This window comes from Heterodontus francisci, chromosome 42, assembly GCF_036365525.1.
Source record: "Heterodontus francisci isolate sHetFra1 chromosome 42, sHetFra1.hap1, whole genome shotgun sequence".
Classification (NCBI taxonomy): domain Eukaryota; kingdom Metazoa; phylum Chordata; class Chondrichthyes; order Heterodontiformes; family Heterodontidae; genus Heterodontus; species Heterodontus francisci.
In genome coordinates, this window is record NC_090412.1 from 19,538,933 (window position 1) to 19,563,459 (window position 24,527).

The 24,527-nt window shown below is 41.9% G+C and overlaps 2 protein-coding genes across 2 annotated transcripts; one reads left to right on the plus strand and one right to left on the minus strand.

Annotated features, from left to right (window-relative positions):
* The first annotated feature begins 2,153 nt into the window (after window positions 1-2,153).
* Window positions 2,154-13,901, plus strand: rbp3 (retinol binding protein 3). Its single transcript, XM_068020337.1, has 4 exons — window positions 2,154-5,153; window positions 5,284-5,474; window positions 13,372-13,514; window positions 13,591-13,901. The coding sequence occupies exons 1-4, from the start codon at window positions 2,154-2,156 to the stop codon at window positions 13,899-13,901; spliced, it is 3,645 nt and encodes a 1,214-aa protein (XP_067876438.1).
* A 5,654-nt stretch (window positions 13,902-19,555) lies between these two features.
* Window positions 19,556-23,689, minus strand: znf488 (zinc finger protein 488). The gene is made up of 3 exons (XM_068020360.1): window positions 23,474-23,689; window positions 22,883-23,114; window positions 19,556-20,742 (listed from the first exon to the last, which is right to left on the minus strand). The coding sequence occupies exons 1-3, from the start codon at window positions 23,687-23,689 to the stop codon at window positions 19,556-19,558; spliced, it is 1,635 nt and encodes a 544-aa protein (XP_067876461.1).
* Window positions 23,690-24,527: the final 838 nt, after the last annotated feature.

The window sequence follows — 24,527 nt, forward strand, 5'->3', positions numbered from 1 at the left end:
TATACCAGCAGTATATTATTATTGTGAACAAGGTCGATGATAAACCCAAATACACATCTCATGACATAGATTTCAGTATAATTAGACATCTGTGTTTAAGGAAATATTAAAAACTTAGGAAAATGATCCTGTGGGTTGCTATTCCACTTTTAAGAGATAATCGTGGCTCTTTCAAAATGAGCCATTGCCAAGGTAATAAATTGATACATTAATGTTTTTATTAACTGCAAATGACGTTTTCATTAAACAGTGTTTACGACATGTATGAGGTTGAAATTATGTTTTTACTGAAGAAGTATGAAAATGTGTAATGTTTGGAAGAGATGAACACTAGTTTGAAAGCTTCTACAATGTCATGCCACTAACTGCATTTTTATTCAAGGCTGCTATATTGCCTTACTGTCAAATTGAATGTGCAAAGTTTCAGAGAAGCAATAACTTTTAAGGAATCTTCCTAAAACCGGCCTTTAATATTCTATGTTGTAAGGTATATGACCTGAAATTAGATTAAATGCCACTGGCAGTAATTAACTGGCTTGAAGCCGGTTGACCTTCAGTTCTCCTGCCGTTTCCTCCAATTCAAAGGATTAGAAAGTAGCCATGGTTTGCAAATTAGATCTTCAGTCAACGGACGCCACCGATAACTTTCAGTCGGCAGCGATTAATTGACGCCCTCCTTTAAAAATGACAGGAAAAAATCTATATCATGAATGAACATCAGACCAAACCCACAGTTAAACACTTTACTACATGAGTGAAATGTTGCTCTCGATTGAATTGGGATGTTTCCTCCTCTGCATTGGGTAATATTTTCTAAGAGTTCACAAAATGCAATGATGCTTTGTGAGTATTTTTTTTAACAACTCAAAACGTGTTGAAACCCACCGTAGTACAATATGGTGGAAGTAGAAAGTGTAGCCTTTTGAAGATATCCTCGGAATACTGTCTAAACAGAAAGCGCCTTGTGATATATCAGCGCAATCAAGCGTCGCTCATTAAAAAACTTCCAAAGATCTTGACAAAGGAAATGAACTGCATTCATTTCCATTCGATTCTCTCTGCCGATATTTCATTCAGCGTTAACAGCGTTCAGCAGTGTGGATTTGCCCTTTAAACTGATAAATATTGTTAATGTTGATTTGGCCCATAAATATAAAAAAATACATTTTTAAGTGACGCAATCGTTTTAAAAATTTGACATGAATTTTCAACAAAAAGCGTTGCATTTTTCTAAAAGCTAGTGAGAGTGTAACCCACGTGGCTGAGTAACAGATCTGTGTCCCTCTAAAGATTGGCTCCCATATCAAAATATTCGATGAAGCACCCACGTCTCCATTGCATTTTTCGTTGCTATTGCACTGACCCGAACTGCTAAAGCGATAAGCTCGGTCCCAGTCACCAACAAACATTTCCAATTGGTTGAGTCCGATGGTAAGACACGGCCATATGTTGTGAGGCGGTGTTAAAACGTTTAATCACATATTGTGCAGGGATTAAAGTCACAACAGATTTAGTTTACGTAATGCAGTGGGGAAACTTGGGGCCCCTTTTATTCCTCGCTTTTAAAAAGCACAGCGACTGGAAAAGGCCGCAAAGTGACTGCTGAGTAGACTGCCCATTATACAATGCAATTTAGTGGGACAAATAGAATTAATAACAGAATCGCAAGGTCGTTGGTGAGCTATTTATTGATCCCTAATTAGCACACTGAGTTTGCACTGATATACTTTGAAGAACGTCTCAAATGAATAAACTTTAATTTATAAGTTGCTCAATACGCATCGATAACCAGAACACAAATTCTGCAAGGTTCAGACGGGACTTTTTCTGCTCCGGTATTGATTTGGCTTTCCTAACTGGAGTTCTATATTAGCAATCCTGTTTGCGACGCTTAATTTTTGTACAGTTTTTTTTTATAGACAATGGTTCACTGTGTCATGCTGAGGAGCTCCATCCTAATGAGATTAAACGTTTAACGACAGTGAATGGCTGTAATCTGCCTCATCCGGTGTCTCGGGATTTAAGACTGGGTGACAGTCAGTCTGCCTTCATTTCATAACGAGAGGTGAAGAGTGTTGCTTCGAGTCCCTATTGCTGATATACTAGGACCTTTATAGTTTTTTTTTGCTGGGGAAAACACCTCGTTAAGAAGCATGGCTGGAAGTGCCTGCTTATGGCTGACAGTTGTACTGTTCAGCTATGCGCCCACTGCTGAGCTGTTCCAGTTAACACTAATGTTGGACATGGCCGAAGTTTTGCTGGACAACTACTGCTTCCCAGAAAACTTGGTCGGGATGAAAGAAGCCATCAGGCAAGCCAATCAGAGCGAGGAGATACTGCACGTGACCGACCCCCAAACTTTGGCCGGAGTGTTGACCGCAGGAGTGCAGGGTGCTCTGAACGACCCTCGGCTGCTGGTCTCATATGAACCCGGAACCTCCTCCTCTGAGCCGGTAGCTCTCCCTCCCCCAAGCCCCGAGATGCTTGTGGACCTGATCCAGCACTCAATCAAATTCGAAATTTTAGAAAATAACGTGGGATACTTAAGAATTGACCACATCATTGCAGACGACATCGTCAAAGTGGTTGGCCCAACTCTGATAGACAAGGTTTGGAAATACATAGTCAGCACAGATGCTCTGATTCTGGATCTGCGATACAGTGACAGTGGGAAAGTGTCTGGGATCCCTTTTGTCATCTCCTACTTCTGCGACCCCAACATTAAGATTCACATCGACTCCATTTACGACCGTCCGTCCAATTCCACCAAGGAGATATGGACACTGCCCAGTCTTTTGGGGGAAAGGTATGGCAAGGATAAAGATCTATTGGTGTTGATCAGCCAGAACACCCAGGGAGTGGCTGAAGATGTGGCGTACATTCTGAAGCACTTGGACCGGGGACTTTTGGTGGGCGAGAGAACAGCGGGTGGGACATTGAACATCCAGAAGTTCCGCATTGGGTCATCCGATTTCTTCATCACAGTTCCCCTGTCAAGATCCATCAGTCCCATCACTGGGCAAAGTTGGGAAGTAAATGGCGTTTTTCCAATGGTGCTGGTGAAAGCAGACAGGGCACTTGAGAAAGCAACATCTATTCTGGCTGTTAGGAAGGCGGTGCCCAATGTAATCCAGAGGGTTATTGAGCTGTTGGACACCAGTTACTCCTTTGTGGATCACGTACCTGCCCTGGCCCACCAGGTTTCTAAAGCTGCCTATTCAACTGTGATTTCAGAGCAAGACCTGGCAGCAAAGCTTAACTATGAGCTGCAGGCCATCTGTGAAGATCCACGACTAATGATTAGAGTAAGGTCAGAACCCCCAGTCACCATAGAGCAAAGCCCGTCAGTGGATGTACCAAATGATGCCACTTCCTTCCAACATCTGGTAGACGCCATGTTTCAAGTGGAGATTTTGCCGGGCAATATAGGATACTTCCGATTCGATGAGTTTCCAGACGATTCTGTGCTGATAAAATTAACCCCAAACCTAACTACAAAAGTGTGGGAACCAATTGAGGACACTGACAATGTAATAATAGATCTTAGGTTTAACATGGGTGGTACTTCGGCTGCAGTGCCTCTGCTGCTGTCACATTTCCAAGATCAAACACCACCCATTCTGTTTTTCACTGTCTATAATAGGCTGACCAACACCAGTAAAGAATTCTCCACCCTTCCGAATTTGGAAGGAAACACTTATGGGTCAAAAAAGGGCATCTATGTACTCACCAGTCATCATACTGCCACCGCTGCTGAAGAATTTGCATACCTAATGCAGTCATTGAGCCGGGCCACAGTGATTGGGGAGATCACATCTGGCACCCTGTTTCATTCCAGATCATTTCAAATCGAAAATACCAATTTGGTTATCACTATCCCATTCATAAATTTCTTAGATAATAATGGAGAGTATTGGTTAGGTGGCGGTGTGGTACCTGATGCAATAGTATTAGCTGAGGAGGCACTGGATAAGACAAAGGATATTATATTGTTCCATGCTGAAGTGTTTCAGTTGGTGGAAGACACTGGAAATCTCCTAAATGTCCACTATGCCATCCCAGAGGTGGCTGCCAAGGTCAGCTCGGTGCTCAATTCAAAGTGCTTGGAAGGTTTGTATCGTTCCGTTGTGGATTATGAGTCATTGGCTTCTCAGCTGACCTCTGACCTGAAGGAGATTTCCGGTGATCACCGGCTTCATGTTTTCTACAGCGATACCGAACCTGAAGTCCTGGAAGACCACGCTGACAAAATACCTTCACCTGAAGAGCTCAGCTACATCATCCATGCACTTTTCAAAGTTGAAGTGCTACCAAACAATGTAGGGTACCTACGATTTGATATGATGGCCGATGCAGAAATCATCAAGGTTATTGGCCCACAATTGCTAGAGCAAGTGTGGAACAAACTGGTCAATACAGACACTCTGATTATTGACATGAGACACAACATTGGCGGGTATTCAACTGCCATTCCAATTTTATGCTCTTACTTCTTTGGCCCAGAACCTGTCCGTCATCTTTACACAGTGTTTGACCGCTCTACCCTGTCTAGTACCGAAATATGGACAATGCCCAAGGTACTGGGCCAAAGATATGCCTCTCATAAGGATATCTACATCTTAACCAGTCATATTACAGGTTCTGCGGCAGAGGCATTCACAAGAGCAATGAAAGACTTGAATAGGGCAACAGTCATAGGGGAGCCAACTATTGGAGGTGCCTTGTCTGTAGGCACATACAGGATAGCAAATAGCAATCTCTATGTATCTATTCCAAATCAGGTTGTCCTGAGTGCCGTCAGTGGAAAGGTATGGAGCGTTTCTGGAGCTGAGCCGGATGTTGCAATCCAAGCCAACGAAGCCATGGATGTTGCACTTAGCATCATCAAGCTTCGAGCCAAAATTCCATGGATTGTCCGAACGGCCGGAAAGCTGGTCGCTGATAACTATGCCTTTGCTGAAACCGGTGCAGGGGTAGCTGGGCAGATTGCTGAACTAGTCAATAAGGGGAAGTACAACATCATTAATTCTGAGGTTGAGCTGGCTCAGAGATTATCAGAGGACCTTCAGAAACTGTCAGGCAATAAACATCTCAAGGTAGTGCATATCCCTGAAAACTCAAAGGACCATATTCCTGGTGTAGTCCCAATGCCGGTAGGTTTAACTCCTACCTTCAGAAATATTCTAATCTGAAATAAAATTTGCCTCAACTTAAGAAAATTAAACAATGTACTCAGTATTTGTGTATATTAATTGAAGTCTTATTTATATGTCCTTTTCCTAGATTCCAGCCCCTGAGATGTTTGAGGACCTAATCAAATTTTCTTTCCAAACAAAGGTGTTTGAGAATACTGTTGGCTACCTCCGATTCGACATGTTTGGCGACATTGAACTCATTACCCAAGTCTCAGAACTAATGGTGCAACATGTCTGGAATAAAATTGCAAACACCACTGCGCTTATTGTGGACCTGAGGTAACATATGCTGTAATGTTTTGACCCACAGACAAATGAGGAAATTGGAAGCGGGAAGTCAAATTGATCCCAAACAGATAGAGAAAAGATTTCAATACAGGTTTTCTTGTGGTTGTGTGTGCTAGAATATTAACATGTCTGCAACTGAAGTTAGTAGCTCCCCAAGCCAGGGTGAAGTAACTTGGGAGGAGGAGTTGAGGAAAATGGCTGAGCAGTGTGGGATCACTGTACGTGGCAAGGCTAGGAAGTCTGAACTCCTAAGACTAGTGGCCAACCATTTTTCCCTTGAATCTGAAGAAGCAGAAAGAGTTAGAAGTAGATCCCGACTGAGTATTGCTAGCAAAGCTACAATTGGAACAGAGGAAATTTGAATTAGAAGACAGGGAAAGAGAAAGAGAGAGACAGAGAAAGAGAAAGAGAGACAGGAGAGAAAGAAAAAAAGAGCCTTCCAGAAGGAACTTGAAGAAACAGAGAGAGGAGAGAGAGAAAGCAAGACAGGAGAAAGAAAAGAGAAGGATGAGAGAGAAAGAGAAAGAACCTTCCAGAAAGAATACAAAGAGAGAAAGCTGAGGCGATGTGAATTAACTAGGGGGTGACCAAGTAACCCAAGTGAAAGCATAGCTAATATGGAGGAGTGTAATTCAGAGCTCGGTACAGAATTGTTAAAACTTTCCCAACTGATCCCAAAATTCAATGAGGGAGATGTAGAAGAATTTTTTGTGTCTTTTGTGAAACTGGCAAGGCAGTTAAAGTGGCCAGCTGAGGTTTGGACTCTCCTGCTGCAAAGCAAGCTAACTGGAAAAGCCCATGAGGTTTATTCCCTGTTGCCAGATGAGAGTTCATCAAATTATGAACTGACAAAAATGCTATCCTCGGGGCATATGAGTTAGTACCAGAAGCCGATTGTCAAAGGTTTAGAGCCCTCAAGAAGCAAGTTGATCAAACTTACCTGGAGTTTGAGAGAAATAAACAGCTGGCTTTTGACCAGTGGCTGAGGGTTCTTAAAGTACAGCTTAGCTATGAAAATCTCAGAGAAGTACTTTTGCTCGAGGAATTTAAAAACTCTCTCCCACTCACCATAAAGACACATGTTAGAGGAACAGAAGGTTCATAGAGCCCGGCAAGCCGCAGTGTTGGCTGATGAGTTTGCTCTCATTTATAAGTTGGTTTCCCAGGGGATAACCTTTCCTAATCGCTCCCACGAATCCGAAAAGGACAAAGGGTGGGAAGTTGATAGAAGCCCAAGAAGTCATGGGAGGGAAAGAAAAGCAGGAGACACAGGGGGCCCTTCTCCAGCCACAAAGGAAGGTGCTGTAGGTAGGAGTGAGACCCAGAGACCTGTGTGCTTCCATTGTAATAAAGCAGGGCATTTAAGAACTGACTGCTGGAAACTAAAAGGAAAACCTGTAGGGTTAATCAGGGCACACCCGCTCAGTGACAGAGAAGGAACCCTGATGGAAAGCACAGCAGAACAAGCTGTGGCTTTAACTGCAGTAAGAGTGAGACCCAGGAAGCATACGACTGCACGTGTAGGAAAATCTAACAGGATTCCTGAAGGTTATCAGGATTTTGTGTCTGAAGGGAGAATAACCCCATACCCCTTGAATGGGGCAAGCAAGCCCATAGAATTCTCAGGGACACAGGGGCCTCTAGATCCCTTCTACTGGGAAAAGGCCAGACCTTTCCCCAGAGAGTGCAGTTAAACACCAGAATGGTGGTGAATGGTATTGGAGGGCAGTGTACGCCTGTACCTTTACACCAGGTGCACCTTGGAGTGCGACCTAGTTTCGGGACTGGCGACCATAGGGATTGTCCCTAGTTTGCCTGTGGATGGGGTTGACCTGCTCCTAGGTAATGATCTGGCAGAGACGAAGGTGGTAGCTTCCGCAGTAGAGAAAGAGAGACTGCAGGAGGTCAGAGAAACAGCAGTGGCAGGAGACAGACACCTGCAGTTTCCCTGAATGTATAGTGAATCAGGCCATGATCAAACCAGCTCCCCCAGAGGAGATTGAATTGACACTGCAGATGACCATGAGGTCTGTCTATTTGATACTTTCTTTGGAAAGTTAGAAGACCCAGGAAATAAGTTAAATGGATCTTCCCTAGCTGAGGCTCAGCGAGCTGACCCAGTATTGAGAGAGTTAGCACAGGCTGCCCAGTCTGAAGGCGAAGCAGAGGGAGTCCCTGATTGCTACTATTTAAAGAATGAGATACTGATGAGGAAATGGAGATCTCCTCACAGACCTGAGAGCAAGGAGTGGACAGTGGTTCATCAGTTAGTGGTGCCACTAACTGGAGAGTTACTGGAGAGAAATATTAAGAATGGCCATTGAGATTACAATGGCTGTAGATGTCGGTATACGAAAAACAAAAGCTTGCATAAGACAGCAGTTTGACTGGCCAAAACTCAACAAAGATGTGGTGGAGTACTGCAGGAGTTGCCACATGTGCCAGGTTGAGGGGAAACCCCAACCTACAGTGAAATCTGCACCCCTAAGTCCTGTATCGGTGTTTGAAGGGCTAGTGAACTGTAAGGGATCCCTGCCGAGAACAAAAGAGGACTGGCAGGCACAAGACTGGCAAAAGGTTAGAAAAGAAAGGGGAAAAAGGGACCAAGAGGGTAGGTTAAAGGAAGTCCGGGAAGAATCCCAAATGGAAACCCCTGCTGTCCGGTCAGCCAACCCCGAGATATTTGAAAAGTTAGACCCCACATCCTCCTATGTAAATGTAGACACTAGAAGGACCCCACCAGAGTGGCCATCAGCATTTGCAGCAACCTGCAGAGACAAAGAGGCCAGAGAATCCATCAGGGTGATGCCTCACCTAGTCAAAGTGCCACAGGGGACAGCAGTAGAATCTGGGCAAATTCTTGCAGTCAGGAGTGTCCCAGAGGACAAAGGGAAGATTAGCAAAGAATTCCCTCCCATAGTCAGGAATAAAGGGAACCAGCCATCCCCTAAGGTGAAAAGCCCTTGCATGACTCATCAAAGTACTGAAAGAGTTCAGAGTGGAACAGCCCACTGCCACCACTCCTGAGCAGAACTCCAACCTAGGGCTAATTAAATCTGACCCTCCCCCTGAAAATCTTCAACAAGAACAAAGACACCCTAGGCAGTCATGGAAATGTGCAAACTGAAAAACTTCCCCAAAAACCACTTGTTTATTGGGATGCCAAAAAGGGCAGTTTAAAGCAGCACTGCTACCAAGAAAAGACAGGCTGCAACAACTATTAGGATTTCTGAATGAATGAGAGAGATGCATATGTGTTTCCCTGTACTTGGCTTCTCTTCAGTCCCTTTTAATGAAATGCTCTTTTAAAAATAAAATCATATTTCATTCCACTGGGTGTGGAGGTGTCATGAAGACCCCCACCTGTCAAGAATGAGGCATACTAATTTTGTCATGTGAACATTAATTTTAAACTAAAGTAAAAGCAAAATACTGCAGATGCTGGAAATCTGAAATAAAAACAAGAAATGCTGGAAATACTCAGCAGGTCTGGCAGCATCTGTGGAGAGAGAAACAGAGTTAATGTTTCAGGTCAGTGACCCTTCATCAGAACTGTTGAGTTGTATATTAATTTTAAACTGTTGCTGAAGTGAAGAAATGACTCGTTTTACAAGAGATCGCCAGACACTTGGCTGGAGCGCATTTGCATACTAAAAGAAAGTGCTTCAGAGACAAAACAATTGCTCACTGATTCAATTAACAGAGATTGGGCTGGGCAATGGTGATCCACATTTTGTCGGGGTGGGAGATAGCACTACACCTGCAACCCCCCCCCCCCCCCCCCCCCCCCCACCCACACACTGAGAGCTTTGGAATTCACAAATGCAGGGGTGGTTAAGCCAGCTGGTCACCTGACTAACCGGCTGGTCCAGGCTTTTTCAACTAGACACAGGACAGTTTTGGTTCAGACTGCAGATTGTAATTGAACCTGGAACAAGAAAGCCTGTCTCCTGGCTGGCTCTCTTTCACATTCTCACAAGCCTCCAGACCCACTGAAGCCGCTTAAGCCTCAAGAGAGAAAAGACTCCGACATTGAAAGAAGTTAAAGCGTGTACTGGGCCCCAACGAACCGCAAGACTTACCAGCAGCCAAACACTCCACATTGAACTCAAAGGACCGTAAATAACTACCAGATATTGCCTCAAACTTTTCCCCTTTACTCTTTCTACTTTTTTTGTCTCTATCTGTGTGTGTTTATTGCGTATGCATGCTAGCGTGGTCGCATCGCGTATTTGTAGTCATTAACCAGATTAGAGTTTAAGATTAATAAACCTCCACCTTTCATGTTTAAATCTAAGAAAACCTGTCTGATTTGATTTGTTTGCCTTGCAATTGGAAGGCTGTGAACAAGGATTCACCTAGGGGGAGCTAAAACACGGTGTTTTAAAAATTAAACTCTGTTACAGTTAAACCAGGCAAAGGCTGAGAGGGAACCCCTAGGCCCCCATCTCACCTGATCGTAACATGGTACAGTACTTCCAGAATATTTGCCCATAGGATCTTCAGTGACCTCCAGTGCAGAAATGCACTGTAATTCATCTTTTCTTCCCTAGGAAATAAATGGAGAGCAGCTGTAGATGTGGGTGCTGTCCACAATTGCCATGGGTCTAGCTCATACTTAAATAGTGTACAGATGTAAGCCACAGTAATATACTTTGATGATTCATTATGTAACATAAATTTTTAAAATTTCACTTCCTGGCACTGCTGACAAATTATGTGTTTTGATGCTACAGTTAGTTGTGCATGCAGGCAAATGCACCATTCATAATGACATATGTAGCTTCCTTTCATCAAAAGGGAAACATTAATAATGACTAACACTAACAGATATCAGGGGTACTAAATTACAGGGAGATTTTCAAGATGCTCTGACATTCAGCTTTCAATAGTTAACAAGAAACAAAGGATGATAAAAATACAACAACTGATATATTGACCCTAATTTTGCAGTAGTAATGACAGCAAAACTGTAAGTGCTCGCCATCGTTACTTGACTGAAACAGACAGCAAGTTCAGCAGGCCACACAATCACAGAATAATGTGGAAATCCAGAAGTTACTGTAAGTGATTCTATGCTCCTCCAGAAGGTGCGTTGTTGAGGACCCCCAAAGTGCGATTCCAAAGCAACAGGAGAATTGGTGAAAACTTCCACTTTTACACTGTTAATCTCACTATAAAAACCCTTTAAAAAGTTACACAATGTTGATTGAGGTTTAAGTGGGTTTCTAATGGCATTCTAAATTCATAATTACTGCTAAACACCCTCAATGGCCCTGAAAAGCTAATTTTATACCTGGGGAATAATTTCTCCATTTATTAAAACATTCCACATATTTTTAAAAAAATTAAAGTTTCTTTATGATATTTATTTTCTATCTTAATCCAATCATGATTACATATTTTGCTATCTGAATACTTAAATTATAAGTGAAGGGATTCAGTGCTTTTAACTTCCTTGTTTGCTGTTTGTGAGAATACCTCAATATATTATTGGCTGGTTACCCTGCTTGCTGATATCACTGTTGCTGGTCCCCTGGAGATCCCTTTGACTAGGTGCCATATTTAGACTGCTGTTGAGGAAAATGGAAATTCATGCCAGAGATTGCTAGATTTTTGTGAGCAACTTTCTTCAAGATCAGTGATGAGTCCCACTGCTTTGCCACTGACCGCAAAATACAACCCATTGTAACGGCTGAGCAAAACTGAATCAAAGCATTTCAGGACATTGGTGATATAGCGAATTAGATATTGGTCTTTAAGTTCTGAGGATCTTAGTTCAAATATAGCCCAGACTGACTGAATGAAAGTCATCTCTGCAAACTGGCTGTAACAGTCCAATATAGTTTTGCATTAAATTGCCAATTCCATCCAGACATCCTAAGTGATGGCTCGTCTGGGAAGTGGGAAATGGCAATGTAACAGAAGTGCAATAGAGGGTGTTGCTCCGAATTTGGGACTGCAGTAGGTTGTTTGAGTCACTGACATTAGCATGCTTCGCCTTGGTGAAAACTGTTGTGCTGGAACTAATGCAGTTTCACATCATTGAGTGTTGTGCAGTCTTTGAACTTTAACAATCAGGTCCAGAGTGCCTGATTATGTTGAATTTCATTTTATTATATAACTTTCCAGGAATGGAACCAGTAATTTGGGGATTGTCGCTTTCAATTCTGATTGTTTAAAATTATCTTGCCAACAACATAAAAAATAGGAGCGGAAGTAGGCCATTTGACCCTTCGAGCCAGATCTGCCATTTAATAAGATCATGGCTGATCTGATTGTGGCCTTAACTCTACTTTCCTGCCTGCCCCCCCCCCCACCCCCCCCCATGGAAATCTGAGAGTTTTACTGGTATTTTGAGAATTAAGTTCAACAATACCATCCATTTAACCCTGAAGATTATGAATCACTGTCCTCATGTTGCAGTAATAAATCCAAAATCATAATGTGTTATATAATGTTACAAAATAGATCTTATCAAATACATTCAACAGATAGTATGGAGATAATAGTATTATAATGTGGTTGTATAAATAGTAACAATGCCAAACCATTACAAGTGCTATTGTACTCAGTGAGATCCTTGAGCAAGATGCAGTTCTTTTATGCATCAATAGTGAATGATTTTGATTATTACCAATGTTTAAGGTGAAACTGATGGTTGATGCATTCTGTGACAGGAAGAGCAAATAGGTGTTTCATAATGAAAGTTGTTTCATAATGAAAATGTTTCCATCATGTCACCTGATCAGAAGGACAGTGCTGCAGGATTGTTTTCTGGCTGATGCATTTGGAAATTACAACCCTATTGGGAAAAGCTGTTCCCATTAACTAATGGCACAAGGACTAGAGGACACATTGAAGGTTTTGGGTAAGAGATGCGGTGGGGGGGGGGGGGGGGGGGGGTTGGTGGGGGGGAATATATGAAGAAGTTTTTTTTACGCAATGGGTGGTAATGGCCTGGAACTCATTGTCTCCACTCCCACCATCCTTGTGGACAATCAGTGACTTCCAAAGGAAATTGGATGCCACTTGAAGGGAATGAACCTGCAGGGCTATGGGGATCGAGTGAGGAAGTGGGACTGACTGGATAGCTCCTGGAGAGCCGGCATGGACTCAATGGACCGAATGGCCTCCATCTGTGCCGTAAATTACTCTATGACTCTATTGTGGTGTAATATGACAAAAGGCAAATCTATCATGTCTAATTAAATTCATTTCTTCCAACTGGAAACATGACAGCTGAGATTTCTACATTAGAATTAAATTCAATTTCAAGTAATTTTATAACTTATTAACACGTTTTGGATCAAAATCTTTAAAGTATATATTTGAAGAAGTTGGTTAATGATAAATTTTAAAAATTGCAACATACTGGTTACATTTTCCTTCTTTACAAGACGCATTCGTGTTTTCTGATGATAATTGAAACAAGTCTGCAATTTTTTTTCGAATTTACCGGAGAAAACAAAATTACTTCCTGATTGTAATTTCTAGTCCGTCAAAGCATTGAGGGGACGGGGGCAAACACTACGATACTCAATATGGTCTGTTGCTGAAAGGCGAACTCAAATCTACATGGTTGAAGCAACGGATTTTGAGCGTAGATTCACAAGCTGTCTAGTTTGAAGTCAATCATTTAACTCACTGCGAAACACAAGCCAAGTTGGGGAAGGATCATTCTGATCTTTCATGAGGTTATTGTGTAAAAGCAGCCTTGACTTTTGAGTAAAATGAGTGACGATTTGAAGAACAGTTGTACATTGGTATCAGATAATTGCTCAGTCCTTCACTATCCGTGTTTAAATTATTCTGATTAATATGCTCCGAAAACTCGAATACATTTTTTCCGAGTTTAACTAATTCAAGCACGTTTTATGTGGCATAGGTACAACATTGGAGGACCTACATCTTCCATCCCAGCCCTTTGTTCCTATTTCTTCGACGATGGGGACCCGGTGCTTCTCGATACCATTTACAGCAGACCTACAGACACAACCTCCGAACTATGGACCATTCCTCGAGTAGCTGGTAACACATAAAAGGTGTCATTTGTCTACTAGTTTTTTTGCCATTCTCTCTTGTAATTGCTACTCTTTTTTTTAAGGGGTACGATATGGCTCCAAAAGGGAGTTAATTCTCCTCACAAGCAATTTCACTTCAGGGGCAGCGGAGGAATTCGTCTTCGTCATGAAGAGATTGGGAAGGGCTTTGGTTGTTGGCGAGGTGACGAGCGGCGGGTGCCACCCTCCACAAACCTACCATGTGGACGACACCAACCTGTATCTGACCATCCCGACCGACAGGTCTTCCAGCCCGGAGGGAGCCTCCTGGGAAGGGACAGGAGTCGCCCCTCACCTGGAAGTACCTGCTGAAACAGCACTGGAGAAAGCCAAGGAAGTTTTGAGAAGTCACTGACATGGACCTTCCTAATTTGCTCCCGCGTGGTTTCAGCACAGATAGTTAAGTTCAAATATCTCACCATGTCCTTCAAGTAGAATGCACGATATTAGGATTAAAGGGTGGAAATGCAATTGTCAGTCGATGGCATACGTAGCGGTCGTCTCACTTTTCAGTTAATACCACCCACTGCGAAATAATAAACCATTATTATTTCATAACTGTTCTCCAGAAGTTCAAACGTGTTTAATACAAATGTCTGATTTAAAAGAGAGCTTCCCGAATTCGAATGTAGTCTCAGGACATTATGGCACAGTTGGATACCCGCATCTTGTCTGCCTTGCTGTAATCCTTTCTAGTTTATCCATCATCTGCTTTCTTATAGCTTGGATGGTTATTCCGATATCCTCGTTTTCTTTTCAAGGAATATCGTTCAGTGTTTCAGGGAATAGATCACTATAATTTTGAGGACACTTTGTGTGAATCGGCAACGATTAATACCATACCTTGTTTAAAATTAAAAACAATGTGGAAAATGTTTGCCAATAAGTGTTGATCTGCTGTGCTGTTTTAAGCAATGTCTGGGCTAAAAACAAATCTAATTTCTATTGTTCCTGTTAATACAAAACTCAATAATCCTTAAAATAGTGTCTATAGTTACATATATTCTTAATGTGAAATCCAATTATAGAATCTAAGTAACGAACTACAACCATAGGTCTCTGAAAAACACATATTGAATCAATATTTAAAGAAAGTAACCTTAACATTAAAGAATTACAGATAGATGAATATGAGTGCACCAAGATATTTGCTTTCATCCCCTGAAACTGAAAGTTTGGGAAAGCGTTGGAATAATTGATCCTTCTTGCTCACAAATAAGCTGGCTAACTCTTCTGGCTTTGGTAAAAGTAACACCTCACTGAGTCATCTAGATCAGAAGATCCGAAGTTGTTCTCAAAGTGATCTGGCTAATTTTAACACGCGGCTTAGCGTTGGCCTAAAACTATATTGCATCTGACACGAACTCAAACAGTTCTGCGCCGGACTTCCAGAGGGTCACACCTCAAAGTTGCACTGTGCCCGGGACTCAGGGCAGGACAGTGACTGCTGACTGAATGCTGCTATTTTCGTGTCAATGAGCATCACTAGGGCCCTTCACTTAGATGTCAGTGCCGTGTTTGATTCTTCTTAACTAACTATACTGAAGTAACACGGCATCGTCTGGCGACAGAACCAACATAAAATCTATAATGTTCCACTGTTTGCGAAGTTCGTAAGTAATAGTTAGAAGAAAAGAATAAAAACTGTAAAATCAAAACCCATTCATTCCCTTAGCGAACAGATATTTTAAATCTAAATAGTACTCTGTAATTCATAAGAGAAAATTTAGTGCTAGAACCTGGAATCAATCGTATAGTTGGCATTTATAGCTACAGTTTTCAATGCATACCTATTTAACATTCAGCCACAGTGTAAATATCGGTCTCAAGTATATTATTGTTTAATATCTATTAACTATACAGTAAATGGAAAAGTCCTGGGGAAAATTGATGTACAGAGAGATTTGGGTGTTCAGGTCCATTGTTCCCTGAAGGTGGCAACGCAGGTCAATAGAGTGGTCAAGAAGGCATACGGCATGCTTTCCTTCATCGGACGGGGTATTGAGTACAAGGGTTGGCAGGTCATGTTACAGTTGTATAAGACTTTGGTTCGGCCACATTTGGAATACTGCATGCAGTTCTGGTCGCCACATTACCAAAAGGATGTAGATGCTTTGGAGAGGGTGCAGAGGAGGTTCACCAGGATGTTGCCTGGTATGGAAGGCGCTAGCTATGAAGAGAGGTTGAGTAGATTAGGATTATTTTCATTAGAAAGACGGAGGTTGAGGGGGGACCTGATCGAGGTGTACAAAATCATGAGAGGTATAGACATGGTGGATAGCAAGAAGCTTTTTCCCAGAGTGGGGGATTCAATTACTAGGGGTCACGAGTTCAAAGTGAGAGGGGAAAAGTTTAGGGGGGATATGCGTGGAAAGTTCTTTACACAGAGGGTGGTGGGTGCCTGGAACGCGTTGCCAGCGGAGGTGGTAGACGCGAGCACGATAGCGTCTTTTAAGATGTATCTCGACAGATACATAAATGGGCAGGAAGCAAAGAGATACAGACCCTTAGAAAATAGGCGACATGTTTAGATAGAGGATCTGGATCGGCGCAGGCTTGGAGGGCCGAAGGGCCTGTTCCTGTGCTGTAATTTTCTTCTTTGTTCTTCTTTGTTCTATCTAGATAATAAAATGTAAACGTGTTGTGAATATAATATCCACTGTAATCAAGTTCGTCTTCTTATTTGCAGATGCAAATCTTGCTTTTCTCATTGGTTAAGTAGATTTTCTCCTTCCAAATTTGTTATTTTCTGCTTTTGTGATTCACCAATCATATTGCATAAAACCGCTCTAAGAGTTTCTGCCCAATCATATTGCAGCCTGACCAATCAGGCTGCAAGCTCCACAGACGTCCTCACCCAAGAGGAGAAGCTTTTAACGAGCGGAGAGAGAAGCTAATGTTAAAGGTCGAGGTCGTTTGTCGCAGATACCGCGTGACTTGCTGACTGTTTCCACAGGATTTTCTGGTTTTATTTCTGATTTCAAGCATCCACAGTATTTTGCTTTAGCTTTTAGCAAGTGTTGCCTTAAATGTTGTGGATTGTTTTGTGTTCCTGGGAATAAAACAGGAGGCAGAGGGCGATGGTCGAGGATTATTTTTGCGATTGGAAGCCTGTGACCTGTGGCGTACTGCAGGGTTCGGTGCTGGGACCCTTGCTGTTTGTAGTGTACATTAATGAATTAGACGTGAATATAGGAGGTATGATCAGTAAATCCGCAGATGACACGAAAATTGGTGATGTCATAAATAGTGAGGAGGAAAGCCTTAGATTACAGGATGATATAGATGGGCTGGTAAAATGGGCAGAGCAGTGACAAATGGAATTTAATCCTGAGAAGTGTAAGGTCATGCATTTTGGGAGGACTAACAAGGCATGGGAATATACAATGGATGGTAGGACCCTAGGAAGTACAGAGGGACCTTGATGTACTTGTCCATAAATCACTGAAGGCAGCAGCACAGGTAGATAAGGTGGTTAGGAAGGCATATGGGATACGTGCATTTATTAGCCGAGGCATAGAATATAAGAGCAGGGAGGTTATGATGGAGCTGTATAAAACGCGAGTTAGGCCACAGCTGGAGTACTGAGTACAGTTCTGGTCACCACACTATAGGAAGAATGTGATTGCACTGGAGAGGGTGCAGAGGAGATTCACCAGGATGTTGCCAGGGCTGGAGCATTTCAGCTATGAAGAGAGACTGGGTAGGCTCGGGTTGTTTTCCTTACAGCAGAGAAGGTTGAGGGGAGACCTGATTGAGGTACACAAAATTATGAGGGGCATAGATTGGAAGAAACTTTTTCCCTTAGTGGAGGTGTCAATAACCAGGCGGCATGGATTTGAGGTAGGGGCAGAAGGTTTAGAGGGGATTTGAAGGAAGAAAATTCACCCAGAGGGTGGTTGGAATCTGGAATGCGCTGTCTGAAGGGGTAGTAGAGGCAGGAACTCTCACAACATTTAAGAAATATTTAGATGAGCACTTGAAATGCCATAGCATACAAGGCTATGGGCCAAGTGCTGGAAAATGGGATTAGAATAGATAGGTGTTTGATGGCCAGCATAGACACGATGGGCCAAAGGGCCTGTTTCTGAGCTGTCTATCACCATGCCGCTAGGACTGTAAAACAGATTACCTGCAACTCCATTTACAGTACGTTGGTGCCTGGGCTTCCATAGACTGAAGAAGTCCATTTCCCATCTCTGGATTGACTGTGTTCCAGCTCTGCTGCCCTCACACGCTGTTATTCCCAAAAGCCCAGCTGATCTTTGCTTCAGTCCCTTTGGCCCCAGGTAATCCAATTATCTTTAGGGGGGCAAAAATTAAACACAGTGCAGAGGCTACTATCTACTCCTTAAGCTGCCAGTAACTCCACGGGAGCTCCACTAATGAATAGAATTACAGCTCAATTCATGAAAAATGTTGAGGGAAGCCCGATTTTCAAGCATATTACCACCGATAGTTGTTCTTGTGCCCTTTATTGCTACGTGGCATCATTGAAGGTAATGTTCTGCAGCCGATGTTTACGTTCCTCTCCCCTTCCACTGTACCCGCATAGCTGTGTATTTCAATATTGAACTGAAGCACCACAATTTCTGTTCCGGTGCTTTTTGGCCAGCAGGAAAACAAAAAGGATGACTTTGCAATTGGAGCTGATAAATCTCTCAATAATCATCGCTTGGATTTCTGTTCAAATTGTTATCCAACCCCAGCATATCCTGTTACCACTTTAATGGTTAATCATAAGGGAACTCCTAAAACCTGGAAATAATTTCAACATTCTCGGAAAATATATTCCTTTTTAATATTCGCTACCCCACTAGTAGCATAACTGGTTCAAAATCATTGACAAAAGAGTTAATATTCACACTGTACTAGGGCAAATGTTAATTTAATATGGGGTTCCTCCCAACTGAGATCCACAGAATGTAAAGCAACAGCTAATATAAGCGAGCACTATCAGACTTAGACTTTGTATATCAATAATTGAAGTCGCCTGATATGCAAACACCTGCAACATTAATCCTGAATGAACACCAACTTAGTTGGTGAAAGGAAGGGGCCTCCAGAGCACGCGCCTCCTCATCTATCAATCACTCAATAAGTAGTCCTCTGTGCCCTCTTCCCTTTAGCTTGGTCTGGATGATTGACAGAAATAGTATTGCATTTAATGAATGTAGGGGTACGTTTTTTCTGGACATTACCATTTTTGCTTTGGACAGCACAATAGCTCATCCTTCGCTATACATTGAATAGCCTAGCCACCCCAAATCTTTCCACAGCCCTATCACAGTGGCATAGAATGCTACATGAATTAGACCAATTTTCAAGAGTGATCAGTCATGTGTTTATATGGCAATTTAAAAGCAATCATGAGGCTCTGTTCAAACAGATGATCAGCAACACACCAATAATTTAGAAAGCTGCTGTGGAAATGTGACTTTGTATCGTCTCCATATTATGCTTGCATAATGTCCAACTGGAATTCATTAAAGGAACTAGAATTCAAGAATGAAGACATATTGTAACAAGCAAATTGCAGATATATACACTGAATTTTCAAAATTAATTATCCAAATGAAAAGAAATTGAAATTGGAGATCGCTTTATCAGTTGCAGATACTATGGTCGTTGCACTAATTTAACAGTGTTTCAAAATAGGAGTATATTACTGTACATTGCTATGTTTAAGTGTTTGTTCAATGCGAACTTTGTACTGAAGTGCATTTAATTTATAGGCAAATCAAACTGGTTGTTCTGAAAATGCAAATTTGATTACATTGACTATTCTTTTACCCCGGTTTCTATTGCCGGTTCTGGGTAGATTGGATGTTTTGCGCGGTTACTTTTGTTACTTAGGCTGCCATTGGCTCGCTGGCCAGCTTTAAAACTGTTCTAGGCCAGTAAGATTAGTTCACTCTCATCTGTTTCTTAAGGAGTGCCGTTCCAGTTTGTAATCAGACCTCTAGCAAATTACTTCAAAGTTCATTTCTTTCAATTTTAATCCAGATCTCAGTTGTGAGATGTCATGTGTCGCGACAGATGATGGCGCTCTCTAAAGAATTCATTACAGATTGGACATGTCAATTTTTCCTCTCTCCTTCTCTGGCTCAGATAGTCAGTTGCGTATTCCTTTTTGTGATGAGACCTCATGTGAAACACCAGGTCTGAAGTCATTCGAAAGGACGCGTTGCATTTGGCGCACCAGTTCTGAGCTGACACCCCAAAAGACGTATAGGACGGTGGGAGCAGCGTTAGTGAAGATGTGGATTGTAGCTGTACTCCAACGGGCTTTGGCCACATGTCAGTGCTATATAAAAATGGGCTGTTGGTTGTGACACTTGTATGTAATATATGAGAATTGCCAAGATCAGTGCTGATGTATTTGGACCCCATGAGATTAGTGTGGCCCAGGAGATAACTTGAAGCTATAGAATCAGGTAAATCCCTCGCGCATTCAGCAGAAGCATGGAGTGCATGGGCGAGAAGCATAGAAGGCCCTTCTACTGTTCGTCTGTTTGGTTGACAGAATGCACTTTTCTGTTCATCTCTGGCACTTGAAGGCAACACTGAAGAGAAGGCGCTCCCAGTGGAACTGAGAACCACGTTTGTTCTTAAACCGACCTTCCTGGTAAGGTCAGGGGTACTTTCTTTAACATTCCCCTCCGTTTTATCAACTTTGCCCTTTTCTCGCAGTCGCCGGACCTCGGTAAATGCACTTGTGTTATGTTGTGATGAATCCTTCTTCAATAAATACTTATCAGAATGAAGTTTCCAAACGGAAACAGCAAGCGCCGGGCACACACTTGTGTCTTCTTTAGAAACGCCGCCCTGGTCGCAGACTAAATTATTTGTTTTTTCTAATAAAACCGTTTTCCTGATTTTGTTTTCCTCCGAGCCATCTTGCTTCCTCTTACTGGTATTCTTTTCCATCAGAGATCGCCCCTCGTCCTGCACGGCAGACTTTTTCTTCGAGTGCTCCAGATCGTGGGCAATCCTGTGAAAGTTGGTAACTCTGTCCTTATCTTTGATCTCTGTGCTCTTGTTTGGCTCTTTAAACAGACCATTGTGACTAAATCCAAGCGCTTGGAAGTCTCTCCACGCGACATAATCTTTCCTCTTGCCGCACAGGAATCGAACATGGGCCAAATATGGATTCTCATATTTCAATTCCTGATCGCAGTCCACGCACCTGAAGGCTAACACAAACAATAAAGTGTAGTTAACAACTGACCACTTACATGCATGCCACTGTATTCATATTTACTTAACAAAGTAGAACAGAAAAATAAAGTCTTGTGCCTGTCATGACGCTTTACAGCCAATGAAGTACTTCTGAAATGTAATCACTATTGTAAGAAACTCAACAGCCAATTGCACAGAGCTGCAAACAGCGATGAGAAGGTGACCAGATAATGTGTTTTTATGATGGTTAATGGATTAATATTGCCCAGGACACTAGGAAAAACTCCTCCACTCTTCTTCAAAATTAGTGCCATGGGATCTTTAACGGGGGCCTTGAGATTAATATCTCATCCAAAAGAGGAACCTCCTACAATGCAGCACTTCCTCAGTACTCCACTAGGAGTGGAGTCTCTAGTCTCTCTGGAGTGAGACATCCATCCACGGACCTTCTGACTCGGGATGAGATCAGCAAATTCGCCGGCTCCAGATGCAGCACAAAAAAAAAGGGATGCTTTGATCCATCAGCTATTCACTAAGCAGGCCCTATTATCAAAACAGAGGCCGTCACAAAAGGTTGCACTTAGAATCATGGAACGGTTACAGCACAGAAGGAGGCTATTCGGCCCGTCGTGTCCATACCGCCTCTCTGCTAGAGCAACTCAGCTAGTCCCACTCCCCAGACTTTTCAGTAGCCCTGCAAATTTCTCTTCAGATAATTATCCAATTCCCTTTTAAAAGCCTCGATTGAATCTGCCTCCACCACAATCTCGGGTAGTGCATTCCAGATCCTAGGCACTGGCTGAGTATTTTTTTTCTCATGTCGCCCTTGGTCCTTTCGCCAACCACTTTACATGTGTGTCCTCTGTTCTCGGCCCTTCCGCTTGTATGTAGCTGGTTTACCCATTTAACTTTAGCTTGTCTAATTCAAAATACAGTTAAAATAACAACGCTGGGCACTTCTAATTAACAAATATAAGTACTTTTTAACCTTAAACTTAAAGGTCAATGCAGTTCATGCATACCACTGCACACAGGCACGCATTGACAATAGTGTTATGGGTCCTGACAAATAGACCATTAATAATATGCCGTTTTGCATAGATGTACAGCTACTCAGTATCGCCTTTTGCTTTGCGATTTGGAAAACATATTATAGAGCAATAAAATTTAACAGAATAAAAAATCAGCGTGGTCTGGGATAAACATATTTCCTGCTAGACATCTTAGTGAGCAGCAATGTTAAAGGCTATATGCTATTTTACAAATGAAAGTTAGTATTAACAAAAGATACTAACTGAAGCTAAAAGGAAATTGGCTTCATGAGACTTTGAAATAAAAAGTTGTACATATTGTACACGGTTAATATTACATTGTTGTTTCTTTCATGTATTTTGAGATTTTGAAAAATATGTTTTTAAGAGCGACTTGCAGCGATTGGATTCTGGGAGGCTGATCTACTCGGGCTGGTCAAACAAAACTGATATGGGTGAAAGCACCCTTGAGGATGGCAGTGCTGAAGATTGCGATATATTGGACTTATTTAAGCCAGTGACATCAACCAATTTCCTGACGCTGTCTTTCAACCCCAAACGTCAGAAGAGCACCTAATGCTGTTAAGTGTGGTATATTCATTCCCCCCGTGGGCTTTCATTGGCCAATCAATGCCAAATAATGCCAAATTCGGCGATTTTTAATTTTGCAGCAAGGTCTCCTGTCCATTGAGATCTGACCTGCGATTGTCAGAATGCATTTTTTTTTATTATGTTTCAATACCAGCTTAGTATGCGTTTGTGTGTCTTGGCTTCGTAATCTCATTTCTCAGTGTTATTATAAACACATTTATTTATCTCTATTATACTGACTCTTTCAAAAGCAACGCTTGTCACACATTGTGCAAATTTAGGTTTTTTTTAAATATGGTTAATATATCATTCTTTAAGGAGATATCTATTCATTGGCCTATGTTTGGGCGTCAACCGTGGGTTGTTCTTACCTAGTCTGTTTTAAGTAAACCCACCAGCCATGCTTATTTAATGATTAAATGTTTGCAGAACTCAAAACAAATTTAAAGTACACCTTGAGTTGAGGGGTATATTGTGTTATTCTTTGTTCAGTTTCGCTTTTGCTGGTCTAGAATTTTGCCTGGTTACTCACTATTTGAGCCAGCTCGAGTTTTGATATCAGTGAAGCCGAGCAGTCTCGACAGTTCCTTGTCGTACCACACGAAAAGCTCCTCGTCTTTGTTGATCCTCCGCGTGGAGCGGTAGTACAGTTGTCCACTCTTCAGATAAGCCTCTAAATTTTGCTCCTTCGGGTTGTTTGCCGCCTGCACGAGTCTCAACCAGGACAGCCCATCCGTAGAACTGTTAATCGCAGTTGCATCCACCTAAATGGAAGAAAACTTGGAATGAAGCGCTTAAATAACTTCTTTGCATTCATGAATATTTTATGGAGTTTTTTTTTAAAGAATCCTTTACCATTCGCCAGCATTGATAAAGTCATAATTTTAATACAAATAATTTTAATAGCGATGGACTATTTAATAGGAATTGCCCAGCATGTTTCTTACAAAAAACGTTCTGTCGGTTTTGTTCTTAACGACATCAAAAAAAAATCAACTTTAGAGAAGCTGTGAATTCATCTCGGCAATGTCTGATGTGATATTTTCCCAAAATGTCACTGACACGTAATTCCCAATGTGAAACTTCTAAAACCAGGGACTTCGTGTGTTATAAGGTCCCTTACCCTGAATACGTAGGGGACACTTCTGCGGTCTGAAGACTTCAAAGCAATGAAAGCTATTGTGTCATAAAATGTGTTCTGGAGGATGCAGGGACCAAAGATCGCGTCTTCAGGGATCTCCCGGGTAATGTGCACACTGGTTAATATGTCAGCGAAGTGATGATGTAGAAATTTGTTGTCACCTGCCCAAAGTCCCTTAGAGAAAGGGGTAAGTTCCATAATGCACCTGCGACAGACAAGATAACAGTTTAATTCCTCTGGCTTGATGGTGCGAGTGCACCAGAGCAGCACGCTATCCGGTCCTCAAGTCGCGTAAGATGTCGGTGGAAGGATCACCGTGCATGAATAGAGACAACTCCACCTTGTTCTGAATTAGACAATTTTACCACGACCAATACCCAGAACATTTCACCTGTCACCGTTTTTTTTTGGCGGCGTGACTGATTATTTTGAAACCGATCGGCACGGAACCCTTGCCATACAAAAGTGCAGCATTTTATTTGGTAACTGAGATGCAAGTTTTCATGGGCACTCGAGCTGTGAGAGATGGAATCTGAGCTTCCCTAAAACTATTGAAAAGTGCGTTTATACAAATAACGCACAGTTTCTGTCCCTCCCTCTCATACTTTATTCTACTTCATAACCTGCAGTCAACATTACCCCAGAAAGTTAAACAAAGGTGGATTGTCGGGGCTAAACAGTATTAGGAAACAAAGTTACGTTCAAGTTGCAGACATACATAACATATGCATAAAATATCACAAATTTTTCATGCAACTTTTTAATTTATTTAGGACGCAGGAGAAACATAAAATCAATACATGTACACCCATAATGGAGTTAAACATTGTAAATGGTATGAATATTTGATACATCTCGTTAACTAGAGACTATTTAAACGCGATTTAATTTCAGGCATTAAAATGAATCGTAACGTGGCTTAGCAATTTGAGATGACATTGGCTATTTTAATGAAATATTTGGGTATCATAAATATTAATTACAATAAAAAAATACATTGATTCTATAACTGTTTGAAGATTACGCCTCTTGCAAA